General features: G+C 35.2%; 1 protein-coding gene across 1 annotated transcript in view; it reads right to left on the minus strand.

Annotated features, from left to right (window-relative positions):
* Positions 1–4750: 4750 nt before the first annotated feature.
* LOC150084737 (RNA polymerase II-associated protein 1) overlaps positions 4751–13824 on the minus strand; it is a 630471-nt gene continuing 621397 nt past the window's right edge. The window contains exon 34 of the mRNA XM_090376342.1: positions 4751–4876. Coding sequence (XP_090232468.1) covers positions 4751–4876 — 126 coding nt within the window. The remainder of the gene's footprint in view (positions 4877–13824) is intronic.

Consider the following 13824-nt stretch of genomic DNA (forward strand, 5'->3'; position numbering starts at 1 on the left):
ATGAAATTGGTATCGCACTCAGAGCGTTCATTAAATTTTTCAATTCTTCCGAAACCTTCTTATCAATTAGGTATCCCCGAAATCCACAAATCGCATCTCTTTCATTTAACTGTAATCTAATTGACAATTTTCTAATTTTACTTTCACCAAATGCCAACAATTCATGTTTAGAAGGATTAATACCTTCGTTGTCCTCATTTTCTGTCACTCATCATCAGTATTGTCACTAGTTCTTAAATTTGAATTTTTTCTTTTCTTTCTTTCTTTTTTTTTTTTTTTGAAACTGTTCAAAATGTCAGTGTCATTCAGATATTCAGGTACTGTGCCATGTAAACAGAGATAGGAAAAATTTACAGAAAAATGTGGATAATGCACTTCCGCCAAACAACAGATGATTATTTGTTGGGGTAAAAGAAAATCACTTTTCTAATTCTCGAATGGAGCACTTACAGTTGATTTACAAAGGTATCCAACCTATGGCCCGCGAGGAAAGTGAACTAAAACAGCATTTTAAATTTTGTTAATTATCAAAAAAAATTCTCATTAAATGTTTTGTTCAGTAAATGTAATTGTGTATTGTACTTAATAAAAGTTTCGAATATTTTCAATTTTACTTTTACATACAAGATATAGAAAATGTAACACACTAAAGAAATCTAACTTTGATTTTTTTTTAATATGGCTCCTGTACGGGAAGAGGTTGGACATCACTGCAGTAATAGAAGATGGGCCAGAGCCCATTGGGAATACACCTTGATCTGTTCACTCTTAAATAGCACGACTCCTCCGTATGTGGGACAGGTAGTCGGTTCTTATTATTGTTATTTGGTTTTTCAGGAGCATTAGCAACTTAGGCCATATTGCTCCAGGGATATGCGGTGGTCATTCCCTGACCTTTCCACATCCTCCGTATTTGGTGGTCACGGGCAGGTAGTCGGATTGGTTTTACCAGGTACCACCAAGTTGTAGAATACTTTAGTTCTCTTAATTCGTGCAGCAGGATTAACTGCCTGAAGGCCAGAAATGCGAACAGTGTGTATCGAGTTAATTCTCTCCTAATCCATTCGCTATATGAAAATTTTCTTCGCTCAACGGAAACTATTTTAAATGTAACTTCAAAGGGAAATTCAAAATAATTCGCTATAAAAGGACTTCGTTAAACAGAGGCCCGACTGAGTAATTTAGAATTATAAAAATGGTTATAAAGTTTTATATAGAAAATATCTTAACAATAGACAGTAAAAAATGCAAATTTAGTTAAATAATTTTAAGCTTATTTGAATAGTAGGGAAAAGTTGAAAAAAATTTACGAAATATTACAAATTTCGAAGTGCACTGCATCCAAATGTCACACGTCACTGTTAATAAAGGTGCCGGTACGCTGTACCGTTGTGTACCGTCCCAAAAAAAGCACTGGGAATAACCATTTATCACAAGCCTCTGCCTCCTGCCCTGAAGCCAACCAGCTATCCATCTAAGAATTTTACCTGTGATTCCAACCTGTTCCAGCTTATAAAGTGACAGCTCATGTGGGACTGAGTCAAATGCTTTGCTGAAATCCAAATAAAGAATGTGAAAATTATTCCCAAAGTCCAGCTCTTGAGTGACCCTGTCAAAATAGCTAACCAGATTAGTTAAACATGATGATTTTCCCTTTACAAAATCATGCTGAGTATCCTTCAGAATTCCATTTCTATCTAAATGATCCTGAATTCCAACTTTGAACATTGTCTCCATGATTTTCCCTACTACTGAAGTTAGACTAACCAGCCGGTAATTTCTCAGCAATTGAGTTTTACTGCTATCCATATGCATTAAAACTCAACTGCCAGTTTTCAGCATATCTGAATTATTTTTCTAGGTCTTGTTGAAATATTATGCCTTGATTCCTGTTATTAACCACCCTGCCAACTTTTTTTTCATCTGCAAATTCAAACATTAAGCCTGATATGCTTTCATCAATATCATTAATCAATATTGAAAAAAGTAAGAGAGCCCAGAATCATACTCTGACAGACTCTACTAATAGCACGGATCCATGAAGAGCAGTGCCCATTGATAACCACCCTTAATCTTCTAACACTCAACTGTTCCTTTTATCCATAGCAGTAATTTGCCCCTAATGCCACAAGCTCCAATATTCCAATATGTACAGTAGTCTTATATGTGGAGGAGGGTCAAAAATTACAGGCTTGTAAGCCATGTTTACAAGTATATAATTACTCATTTCATTGTCTGATCTCCCTTTTTGCAAATAGAGAAGACATCTGTACACATCTCCAGTTTATAAGGATTCCCCCCCCCCCAATTCAAGGATGCTCTCATAACCTTGGCTAAAGGTTTGCTTATTTCTTTTATGAAACCTTATGCAGATTTCTAGTAGGATATGCAAAGGGGCACCGAAATAATCTTTCTGACTGGGACATGGGAATACGTTAGTCTGTCCCTGTGGCTACTTCATAATGCCACACATATGGCAACATTTTATGGGGAGAAAATTTTGATTGGTACTGTTGATAGGTATGAGGTAATGTAGTGGCACAAGAAATTAAAAGGGAAAGGATTAAGTGTACATGAGTTGTATTAACTAAGCCACATTTGTAAAGAAGGAAGGCCACTGTAAGAAAGTACGATCAGAGAGCATTTTATACTAGCAAAATTTTATGCTATACAGTTAAATAAGAGTTTTATGCAGGAGAAATGCTTTTTAATGGCAATTGTATCTATTGAGAATACTATGCAGGTACATTAATTGAAATTGAAAAGAGAATTGTGAATTGAATATGACTGACTTAGACTGAAGTTATAATAAGAACTAATAAAGAGTGTTGATTAAGAGAAAACTTAATGAAACAAGAGTAAAGGTGATATTATAACAAATTGAAAATTTTAAATGATGAAGGAGAGTGTTCATGAAAGAGTACTATTTCGCATTATGTATGGATGTGTAAACTGTATAGCATAATAAGTGTTTTATTTATTTCTTGTGTTTATCTCTGGCTGCTCAAGAGACATACACATCCTGCTCAGTATACATATTTGTGAGTGAAATCATGAGCCCTTGAGTTTTTCCTGATCCCACATAGCAGTCAGATTGCACTGTGGGTCTTAGTGTTTTGAGGGTAGCTGTGATCATATAGATAGATCACAATTTTCTGTTAGAGTCATACTAAGGAAACGGGTATAGAATATTGAGAGATAAATAGTAAAGGTAACATAAAAAGGTATATAAGAAATATAATATAATATAAACAAACATCATCATTTATATATTTCCTCCACCCCCAAGCATAAATAAAGAAAGATGAGGAATACAAGGCACGAAAGATTGATTTTCAAAGATGCTTCCCAGAATATTTGAAACTGCAATGTCTTGTCCATTCCATGTTATGACTGAAGTTGAAGTTGTCAAAGTTTTTTCAGCAATTTACCTGATTTTTCTCCATATGATGCAAATCTCATATGTCTATTCATTGAGGAAGCTCCAAAACTCTTTTTGACTCTTCAGCCTGATATTGCAAGTTTTTGCCTTTGCTTGTTTATACTTCAACATAATCTCAGGCCAGAAATCCTTTTGGCCTGAGACTTTCTGGCCTTTTAATTCTTGGAATATTTCTTCTTCTGTGCTCTTTAAACAGATTCCATTCTGTTATTACTCCTTTTGAATAGTTCAAAATCATATGTGGAATGACTTTGACAGGGATTCCAACAAATACAGTGTTATTTGCCAATGGGTTTGAACATCTGTAATGGGAAGGCTCTACTAGCAAATTTCAGGAATTCAATATGTGAGCCATTTTAGTTATAGACTCAAGGCACCTTTGTATTATGAAGAGTGAGGTTTTACTGATTGGTTGATCTGTCAGAGAATGCCACATATAAGGAATGTAGGACTATGGTACTGGTTTGTATCAGGCCTTTGTCCTTTAGTAGTGAGAGTGGTCATCTTCTCTGTCTGTCTGTCTGTGGAGTTTGAATCAGAGACCAGTCTATGCTGGGTTTAGGTGTTCTATGACTGCTTCTTTTTTGCCAGGTTACCAGTTCCACTACGCAGAGGCAGGAGCATTGCGACCCAACTGGAAGTTAGAAATTTACTCTTGTTAATGGACCAAAAAATTTACAGAAGGTAATTTATTTTAAGTAACTTTCTCTTAGACTTTATTAAAGAGAGATTTATCTTTAAAATCTCTGAAGTTATAGAAATTGTATTCTATATGGAGCTTGCTATAAATTGCAGTAGAGATCACTCAGTCACTAGATCACCCGACACTCAGGCTATAAACAATTTAAAGTCTATGACTATACTATAATGTAACTGGCTTCATACTGTGCATGCATGTAAAGTAGGCTAGTGAATTATAGAAACTCTTTTGTATCACTAATAGGTTTGCTTTCTTTATATTTTCAAAAATACTTGAATAATATTGCCAGTTTGCAATTCAAAGTCAAAATAATGAACGTCAATTCAAAACATTTTTATATAGTTGCCTGTTTTGCATATTTAAACAAACATTTATAGTGGTTCAGTTCATTATATTTAATGCATATTTTTATTTATACTGTGGTTTTCATTTTTTCCTACCTTTGGGACCTCAGTACATTAACATGGTTATGCAGCATTAAGTTAATAAGACCAGTTTGAAAAACAATTAAAAAACAGGTTTCTTCAAATAAGTATCCAAAAAAACAACACAGACGTTATTTACAGTTTATTAATGTGTTACATTACAATTAAAACAATTTCATATATTTAAAGTGCACCAACATATTTCATGATCTTCTTCTGACGAGTTTCTGGGATATTATTATACATTTCAAATCCTAATATTATATCCTTGTTTGGAACTTTGTAATGCAATATGTGGTGTGCTACATCCTACAAATACATATAAAAAAATGAATATGTTAACGAATTAATTTCAATAATACAGTTATTAGTATTAAATTTTTCTGAGGAAACTACATTTGTGTCCAAAAGTTAAGTTACAACCATGTTTTTCTAATTTTTTATACCTGTAAATTTTTATATGAAATTTATGAAACTGGAGTACAATTTTAAGCTCTTGAACACTCCATAAAAGTGTGCATTACAACAGCAGAATCATTTTAGAAATCAAAATTCACAAAATTTTTAATAAGTTCTGCCTTTCTGCCATGATACACTGTAAAAGCATTCTGAAATATAAACTAATATCATATAAATGATAATCATAATTATTAATGTGTGTAGAGAAAATTATTTGTACAGTAGAGAAAATTATTTGCATAATTTGTATGTTCTAAAAGACAGTGGCAAATGATGCAAGAAAGCAAGCTTATACAGCATCAAGCAAAAAAAAAAAAAAAAACACAACACCTTCCATTTCACTTATTCATTCTCTCCAAAAGTTTGTCTAGTTCTTTGAATTTATTTATGCTATCAACTTCCACAATGGCAGATGGAACTTAATTCCAGCAATCAACCACCTGCTGGCTAAAGGCAACCTTATGCACATCTATTCTGTAACCATCCTTAATCAATTCGAATTTGTATCTCCTCATGTGTATGTGGTCTGAGCAAGAGGATGAATCCCATCAACACTGAGCTTGCACAATCCATTCAAAGCCTTAAACACTTCAGTCAGATCCAATTGCAGGTGCCTAGTCTCCAGACACTGCAGTTTGTAGAACTGAAGCCTTTCTTGGTAAGAGCACCTCTTTGTTCCCCCTTACCAATCTAATCACCCTTCTCTGCTCATTCGAGCAGTTCCACAGCCTTCCTAAAATGAGGCCTCCAGACCTGTATGCAGTACTCAATATGTGGCCTGACCATTGCCTTATACAATGGGCTAATCACCTCCTTATCCCTGCTAGCAAAATTCCCATATATCGTGGACAAAACTCAATGAGTTGTTCGTTCTAGCTGCCTGTTCATACTGCTCAGAGAACTTTATATCTGAATACACAATTACCCCCAGGTCTATTTTATTTTCCACTACCCTGAGTGCAGTACCACACAGTTGGTATATCACTCTGGGGTTACTGCTACCCATATTTTTAAAATTATTTGTTTCATTTGTATGTTCTAAAAGAAACGTAGTTCTCCATTCCTCCCCTCAACATTCCATCAATTACACAGTATTGGCTGCCAGTATTTTTTTCTACTAAAAAAATGTAAAAAAAAAAAAAAAAAAAAAAACAATATGTGTATGAAAAAGGCAAAAATTCTTAATTAATGCTTCTTATGAAACCAGGCATTGAAATTACACAATATTAAAAGCTGAAATTACTATAGAATAGACTTGTTAACTGGGAAATGTTTCAGAAAATAATTCTAATACTATGCAGCATTTCATGCCTTTAAAATGATGTGGCACAAGTATACTGAAATGGATAACCAAGAACTGATAAAATTTTTATCAGACAAGAAGGCTACTTGTGATATTTGTGATTATCAAGAGATCCAGTTCCATATCAAATATGCAAACTAGCTTGAAATTAGGTTATTCAGTGAATGAGTGAGGCTAAGGCAAATATCAAAATAAACAGGTCCAGGAATGAGAGCAAAGAGTTCTTTGCATATGAGAACAGGAGGGCTGAAGGATTGTGTTAATCCACTGTAGGGAAGCAGTGATATTAGTATTGATGATCAGCCATCTCTAGTTTAAAATCAGGTTACTCAGTGAGTGAGTGAGTGAGGCTAAGGCAAATTATAAAAACTATTTGTTAAACATGTCTAAGAATTACAGTAGAGTTTTTTTGCATATGAAAATGGACAGGCTGAATGATTGTATTAATAGACTATATTAGCATTAGTTGAGGCATATGATGCAAGGGCGCCTCCGTAGTCAGGTGGGAAGGAACAGCAGTGCATAGCACACGCTTCTTGATTAGACCGGGATTCGAGCCTGTCACATCCAAATAAGGAGGATGCGGAAAGGTCAGGAAAGGACCACCACATATCCTGGAGCAATATGGCTGTTGTTGTTGTTGTTGTTTGGTTTTTAGGAGCATTAGCAGCTAAGGCCATATTACTCCGGGAATATGGGGTGGTCATTCTCTGAACCTTTCCGCATCCTATGTATTTAGTGGTGACCGGCTCGAACCCCGGTATAATGAAGAAGCATGTGCTACGCGCTGCTGCTCCTTCCTACCTGGCTACGGAGGCACCAGCAATATGGCCTTAGTTGCTAAAGCTCCTAAAAACCAAATAACAACAATAACAACAATATGATGCAAGAAAGCAAGCTTATAGAGCATCAGCCAAAAAAAAAAAAAAAAACCCCTTCCCATTTCACCCATCCAGTCCCTCCAAATGTTTGTCTAGTTCAGCCTTAAATTTATTTAAGCTATCAACTTCCATAACAGATGGAAGTCTGTTCCAGCAATCAACTACCTGCTGTCTACAACTGTCTTTCCTCAATTTGAATCTATGCTCCCTCAGGTTCTTAATCTCAGCAAGTGGAAGTATCCCATCAGCATTGAGCCTGCTCAAACCATTCAAGACCTTGTACACCTCAACCGGATTACCTCGCAAGTGCCTAGTCTCCAGATGCTGCAACTGACAGCATTTAAGCCTCTCTTGGTAGGAGAACCCCTTTGTTCCTCTCACCAATCTTGTTGCTCTTCTCTGTACTTGTTCTAGCAACTCTACATCCTTCCTAAAATGAGGCCTCCAGACCTGTACACAGTACTCAAGGTGTGGCTTCGTATAAGGCAACGGTCACATTGCCTTATACGAAGGTATAATCACTTTCTTGTTTCTGCTAGCAAAATTCTTATATATCAGGGGTGGTCAACAAGTCGATTGCTATCTACCAGTGGATCGTGGCTTTAATTTCGGTCGATCACGACGAATTTTAAATATATATAAAAATAGATTAGCCAAAATCTAAATGTTATTATTATTATGTGCCCCACTGCATACACTTATTACAAATCTGTTGAACCACATGATCACTCTTGTCGCTGTGCAGCCACTAGGCTTGTCTAGTGAAAATTCATGCAGTTACGTTGAGGAGAGCATAGTGTATGTGTCGAATTCTTATTTGGCTTACTTAATATTAATAACTGGACAGTGCTTATACGTTAATTTAATACCCTTTGATTTAAAATGAATACTGCAAAAAAGAACAAAACATATCATTTTCATAAAGAGTAAGAACTAGAATACTTTCGGTAATGATAAAAGAAAAATATTGTTATTCGATTTGCAATGCTTCCGTGGCTATACCCAAAAAAAGTAAATTTAGAAAGGCACTTCAAAGCTTTCCATGGTAAATACCAATTGGATTTTTTGCCTAATAGTGACCTTAGAAAAAATAAATTAAAAGAACTTAAATCTAGATTATTCGCACAACAAAATTTCTTCGTAATACTAATTTACAATCCAAAGCAGTAACTAGCATCATTTAAAGTGAGTCATTTCTTGCAAAAAAGTGCAAACCATTTTCCGATGGTCAATTCATCAAAGGCACATTTTTAGAAATAACAGCTTCTCTTTTTGAAAATTTTAAGAACAAAAATGGAATTAAAAGTGCTCTTCAAGATCTGCAATTATCTTGAAATACTAGGTGCAATGCATCGAAAAAATGAGTAACGCGAAAGAACAATTGTCTGCTCATATTGCTAATTGTGTGTCCTTTTATTTACGTCAGTGATGGCTCAATTGCTCGTTGTTATTCGTATGGTTTTCGATGATTCTGCCACTAGAAAAGAACGGCTGGACATGGTTTCGTTAAAAGAGAGAACTAGAGGTCTTGATATATATTAACGCATTCAAAAATTTTATTGAAAAAATTAAATTACCACTATTTAAGCTTGTATCAATAACAACAGATGGAGCTAAAGCAATGACAGGGCATTTTAACAGATTCATTGCATTGTACCAAAAGGATGATGAATTCCCAGATTTTTTGAGTTGCCACTGTATCATCCACCAAAAAGTGTTAGCCAGCAAAAGATTAAATACTAAAAGTGTTACATACATAGCTTTCAAAATCGTGAATTTCATCAGAGGACAATCTCTTAAAAGGAGACTGTTCAAAATCCACCTCGATGAAAATGAACCAGATCTGATATTACACACATATGTGAAGTGGCTGAGTCGGAGTAAGTTTCTACAGATTTCGAAATTTGCTGAATGAAGTTAAAAAAAATTTGTCGATTAAAGTGGAGATGATTATCAGCAGCTGCAAGGTACGGTGTGGTTGTGTGATCTGGCTTTTTTGACAGATTTTACCAGTAAATTAAGTGATCTGAATTTGGAATTACAAGGAAAAAATAAAAATGTGGGTGACATGATTAGTAGTATTTCTGCACATAAATATCAATTTTTGGCAATGGCTAAGGATCTCAAAGAAAAAAAATTTGATCATTTTGCAAATATGCTTCTGAAATTGAGAAAGTTGTGGATGATTTTGAAACCAGATTCAGTGATTTTAAAACAATTGAAGACATTGTTCAATATATTTCTTGCCCATTTAAGGTTGACTAAGATACGAAACAAATTGCAGAAAAAATCGTGAGATTTTTCACACGGAGAAAATATTACTTGAAAATGAAATTATTACATTGCGAAACGATATCTTCCTAAAAGCCAGGTCATCAGAAAAAGACTTTTGGAAATATGTTTGCCGGGAAAAGTACTGTAAAAAAATGCAGTGAATTTTAAAATTTTCCTGTTTTGGTTCCACATATCTATATGAATCAGAATTTTCGTATTTGAAACAAACAAAAAAAAAAAAAAAACAGACGAAGAATCGCTCTACTCTTACAGACATACAGAAGATAAAAATTTAAATACGTATGAATTTAAAATAAGAATTCTGAATTGTATTTAATTTTAAAATTTATAAACAATATTTTTCAACATGTGTCGATTAACCTTTTTAACCATGTGCAATGAACTTGAGATGGTAGATCGGCACATTTTGAAGAAAAAAAGTCGATCGCATCACAAATTAAGTTGGCCACCCCCCCTTTTTTATGAAAACCTCAAACACAAAAAGGATCAAAATCTATAGTACTTAGTACTTTGCATGAGTTGAAGGAGAAGTATGGGGGGAGGGGGGGATGCAAGAAACTTTGCTCTAGAGACTAAACATGGGTTTCACCACTTCAAGCCTCCAATAAGCAAAGTGGTGGTATTTCAACGGTTGATGAAAGTCATCTACTGCTCTGGTGGCCCGTCAGCACTGTTAGAAAAGTTCATATCCAACTGCATGACTTCGATGATCAGCCATCTCCTTGTTTTTCCTCAAGCAGATGGATGATGAGTTGAACATGTTTTTTGCATTTATATTCATGTAAGAATTATTTAGTATTTAATGAATTTATGAGTGAAAAATCTCTGGAGGAGAAATTATCACCCTTATAAATGAAGAAAGCACAAGGAACAGGAACTTATCTGGTTAATTAATGTGAACAACGTGAAAATTATGTGCCTTTGTGAAATGCAATAACCCATATTTTTACAGTCATTCTCTTCATTTAAATGTTCTAGTAAGTGCTGTAATTCTGCCCCCCAAAATCAGCTGTGCAGTTTGGCTTTCAGTACTTTTATCTTTATACACCAGTGTTCAAAGAAAGTGCATCACCTAGGAATTTCACATTTCTAACCCTTTTTTGTGATGGTATGTTACATCAATGACTAGCATTAATGTAACATATAGAAATATAAACAAAAGATATTTATTAATAGTTAAGGCAAAGCTAAGTAATATTTGACAGGTGCTCTCAAAATATTCCAAAATGAGCATTTACAATCTTTATACAACAGTTTTGGTAAATATGACAATTATGGATGAAATGTTATGAGAAGCCCTAAATTTACTTCGGTTTATCATTTTAAATGGAAAACAAAATGAAAAGTTCACCAGGTGCAAACTAATTCAACCCTAATTCATAGCTTTTTTTTCAACATGCTTGGAGATAAGCCATCACACATCCACTACACCATCCGAAACTGATCTACAGTGATGAACTTCTTTGCAACCACAAGTACTATATTGTCTGCTTTTGAATGGAACGAGGAACTCGCTATTCAGATACCCTGATATTGAAGCAGCTTTTGATGCCATCAATGTGTCGGCACTCTTCTGTTTACTTGAAGCCCACTATGTAATCCAAGGTAATATCCTCTGGTTCATAGCATCACTCCTCCACAACAGGATATCACAGATTGATATCCATAGACACGTGCACAAGAAGGTGATATATGCTGTTGTTCCACAAGGAGTCCTATCTAGCTTGTTATTTACAGCCATCATCGCACCTCTTGTCCAAACAATGAGAAAATCATCACATACGCAGATGATATAAAAATTGTAATGCCTATTGCTTCCAACAATCACCTAGAGGCTACAGCATGTATTAAGTATAGTCTCATCAACATCGCCTCTTACCTTAAATGGTATGGTCGTCTCACAATCAATCCACAAAAAACAAAACTAATGTTGTTTTCCCTCAAATCAACCCCTACAGCAGTGGTTTTCAACTGGGGTGCCGCAGCATACTAGGGTGGCACAACAACATTCTAGGGGTGCTGTATAATTTGGGTTTAAGTTACTTAAAGTTATTATTATTATTTTTAATTTGTATATTTATTTCATTATAAAAAAGTGTACGGTACCCATTGTACCATATCTTTTTAATTTTGTGGTGATCTATAATTAATCTTTATTTAGTACCTCTATATAAAGAAAAAATATTATCTAGGTATATATATATATATATATATTAAAAGGTCGAAAACCACTGTGTTAGGTATTTCTTTTGGCCTAGGGATGCCGTGAAAAAATTACTGGGACACTAAAGGCGCCGTGAACCGAGAAAGTTTGGGAACCTCTGCCCTACAGTAATAGCCTCAACACTCAATGGAATTGTAATATCTTCTATCCACACAGATTTGGGAATAATATTTGATCCAAAACTTCGGTTTTATGTGCACGTAGATAAGCTCACGTCCAGAGCAGTCTCTCTTCGATGGGCAGCTAAACAACAATTAATCTATGTCAAGGATCCTCAAATAATTAAGAAATTCATCAGAACAGTAATTTATTCTCCACTCCTCTATGCCACTGAAGTGTGGGCATCAGCAACTACTTCAACGAAGAAGCCAATCTTCGCAGCAGAATTCTGGCTCCTTAAATGGGTAACTGGAAAGTGTCTCCCCACTGCAAGACAGAACTACAACCCTGCTACTTCACTGGGGGATGCAGCAACTACCTGATATTATTGAAGTACAGCAACTGGTAGCCACAGTTAAGATGGTCACTGACCAAATCTCAATACATCTATTTGAGATTCATATTACTGACAAATACCCAAGCCAGAACTTCGGTGAACCCTGATGCTCTGCTTGAAGCATCGGAGACTTCATATCTCAGATTGCTTCCTCCCACATCAAATGCTAATGGAAGTACAGCACCCAGATGCCGACTTGAATAAGTTTTGCTCCAATAAAACCTATAGGAAAAAGGTCTTAGCTACAGGAAACCTACTCGCTTGAATTCCAGAAGTCAACAGGCACAAGCTTGTGCTCCTCTTCACATCATCTGCCAAGCTCTCCTGTGTCATGTGTGGAGGCAGAGTCCCACCTTACCTACACACATTTAAACAAGAGAGCATCGATGCATTTCCACAGAGAAGGCATAAGTGTCATTTGTGTATATTAGATATATTGTAAATTATTATTAACCATATGGTGCAAGGAAGCCTGAGGCTTATGCTGCAAAATACAAAAAAAAATTCCCAAAGTTATCCTGTGAGAGAGAGAGAGAGAGAGAGAGAGAGAGAGAGAGAGAGAGAGAGAGAGCAAGGGTCAGAAGCAGAAGGGAATCACCAAGAAAGAGAAGAATGATGGTATTCAGCTCAGGACCCTGGGTGTGCCAGGCCCATACTCACAAGATGTGAGCCCCTGGGGTATGTGATGTAGAACAGCGTTTCCCAAACTGGGGGGCATACCCCTGGGGGTATAGGACGAATAGACCAATTCCAGGGGGTCCGTTTTGCGGATCCTCTGGAACTGGTCTATTTGTCCTATACACAGCAAATTGATGATAAATAAAGTTATTATTATATATTTATGTAAAAATAAGAATAAAGTTGAGTTGTTTTAAACATAAAACCATCAATTTTCTTTTCAGAAAACCCAGTATTCATACATATATATACACATACACACACAGAGAAATGTATGGATATATATATAATTAGACTTAATAAAAGTATGAAAAGTAGGAAAAGAGTCCCAGATCAGATTAATGCCATCAAATTATTGATTAAACATTACAGATTTGAAGAGTGCTTAAAGTACAATAATGTACAATAAAAGCTATACCATAGAGCCCTAAGGACAAATTAATATGCAAACAGTTGGCCTTTAGGCCAAAAAGGAAGATAAGATTTAAGAATATACATTATAAAAGTATACCTGGAGAGCCATGTGGCCAAAAGACAGATAGCCTGGGCTAGTTTATTTAGTTATACCCTATAAACAAACAAATAATTAATAATAAAATAAAATAAATGCAAGTAGAGTAAAATAAAATAAAATAAAATGAAACGATCACAATTAAGCAAATTATTGATATTAGGATACACTGAATGGTACGTTTATGAGGACTAGCACCATTCCATACATCCAATCCATATTTGGCAAACTAGTTTAGCTAGTTCAAATAATCCAAAATTATCCAAATGTTAAAATTTAGCAGCAAACTGCCAGTTTACTGCTAAATGGTGGGAAAGCAGATTGCATGGGGCTGAGTGTATAACTTTCAGTTTGAGCCAATCTCTGCTCTAGATTATGACTTTGTCATCAGTCAATGCTCTCTATAAAAA

Source organism: Mastigoproctus giganteus, chromosome 6, assembly GCF_048544385.1.
Source record: "Mastigoproctus giganteus isolate SK-2022 chromosome 6, ASM4854438v1, whole genome shotgun sequence".
NCBI lineage: Eukaryota > Metazoa > Arthropoda > Arachnida > Uropygi > Thelyphonidae > Mastigoproctus > Mastigoproctus giganteus.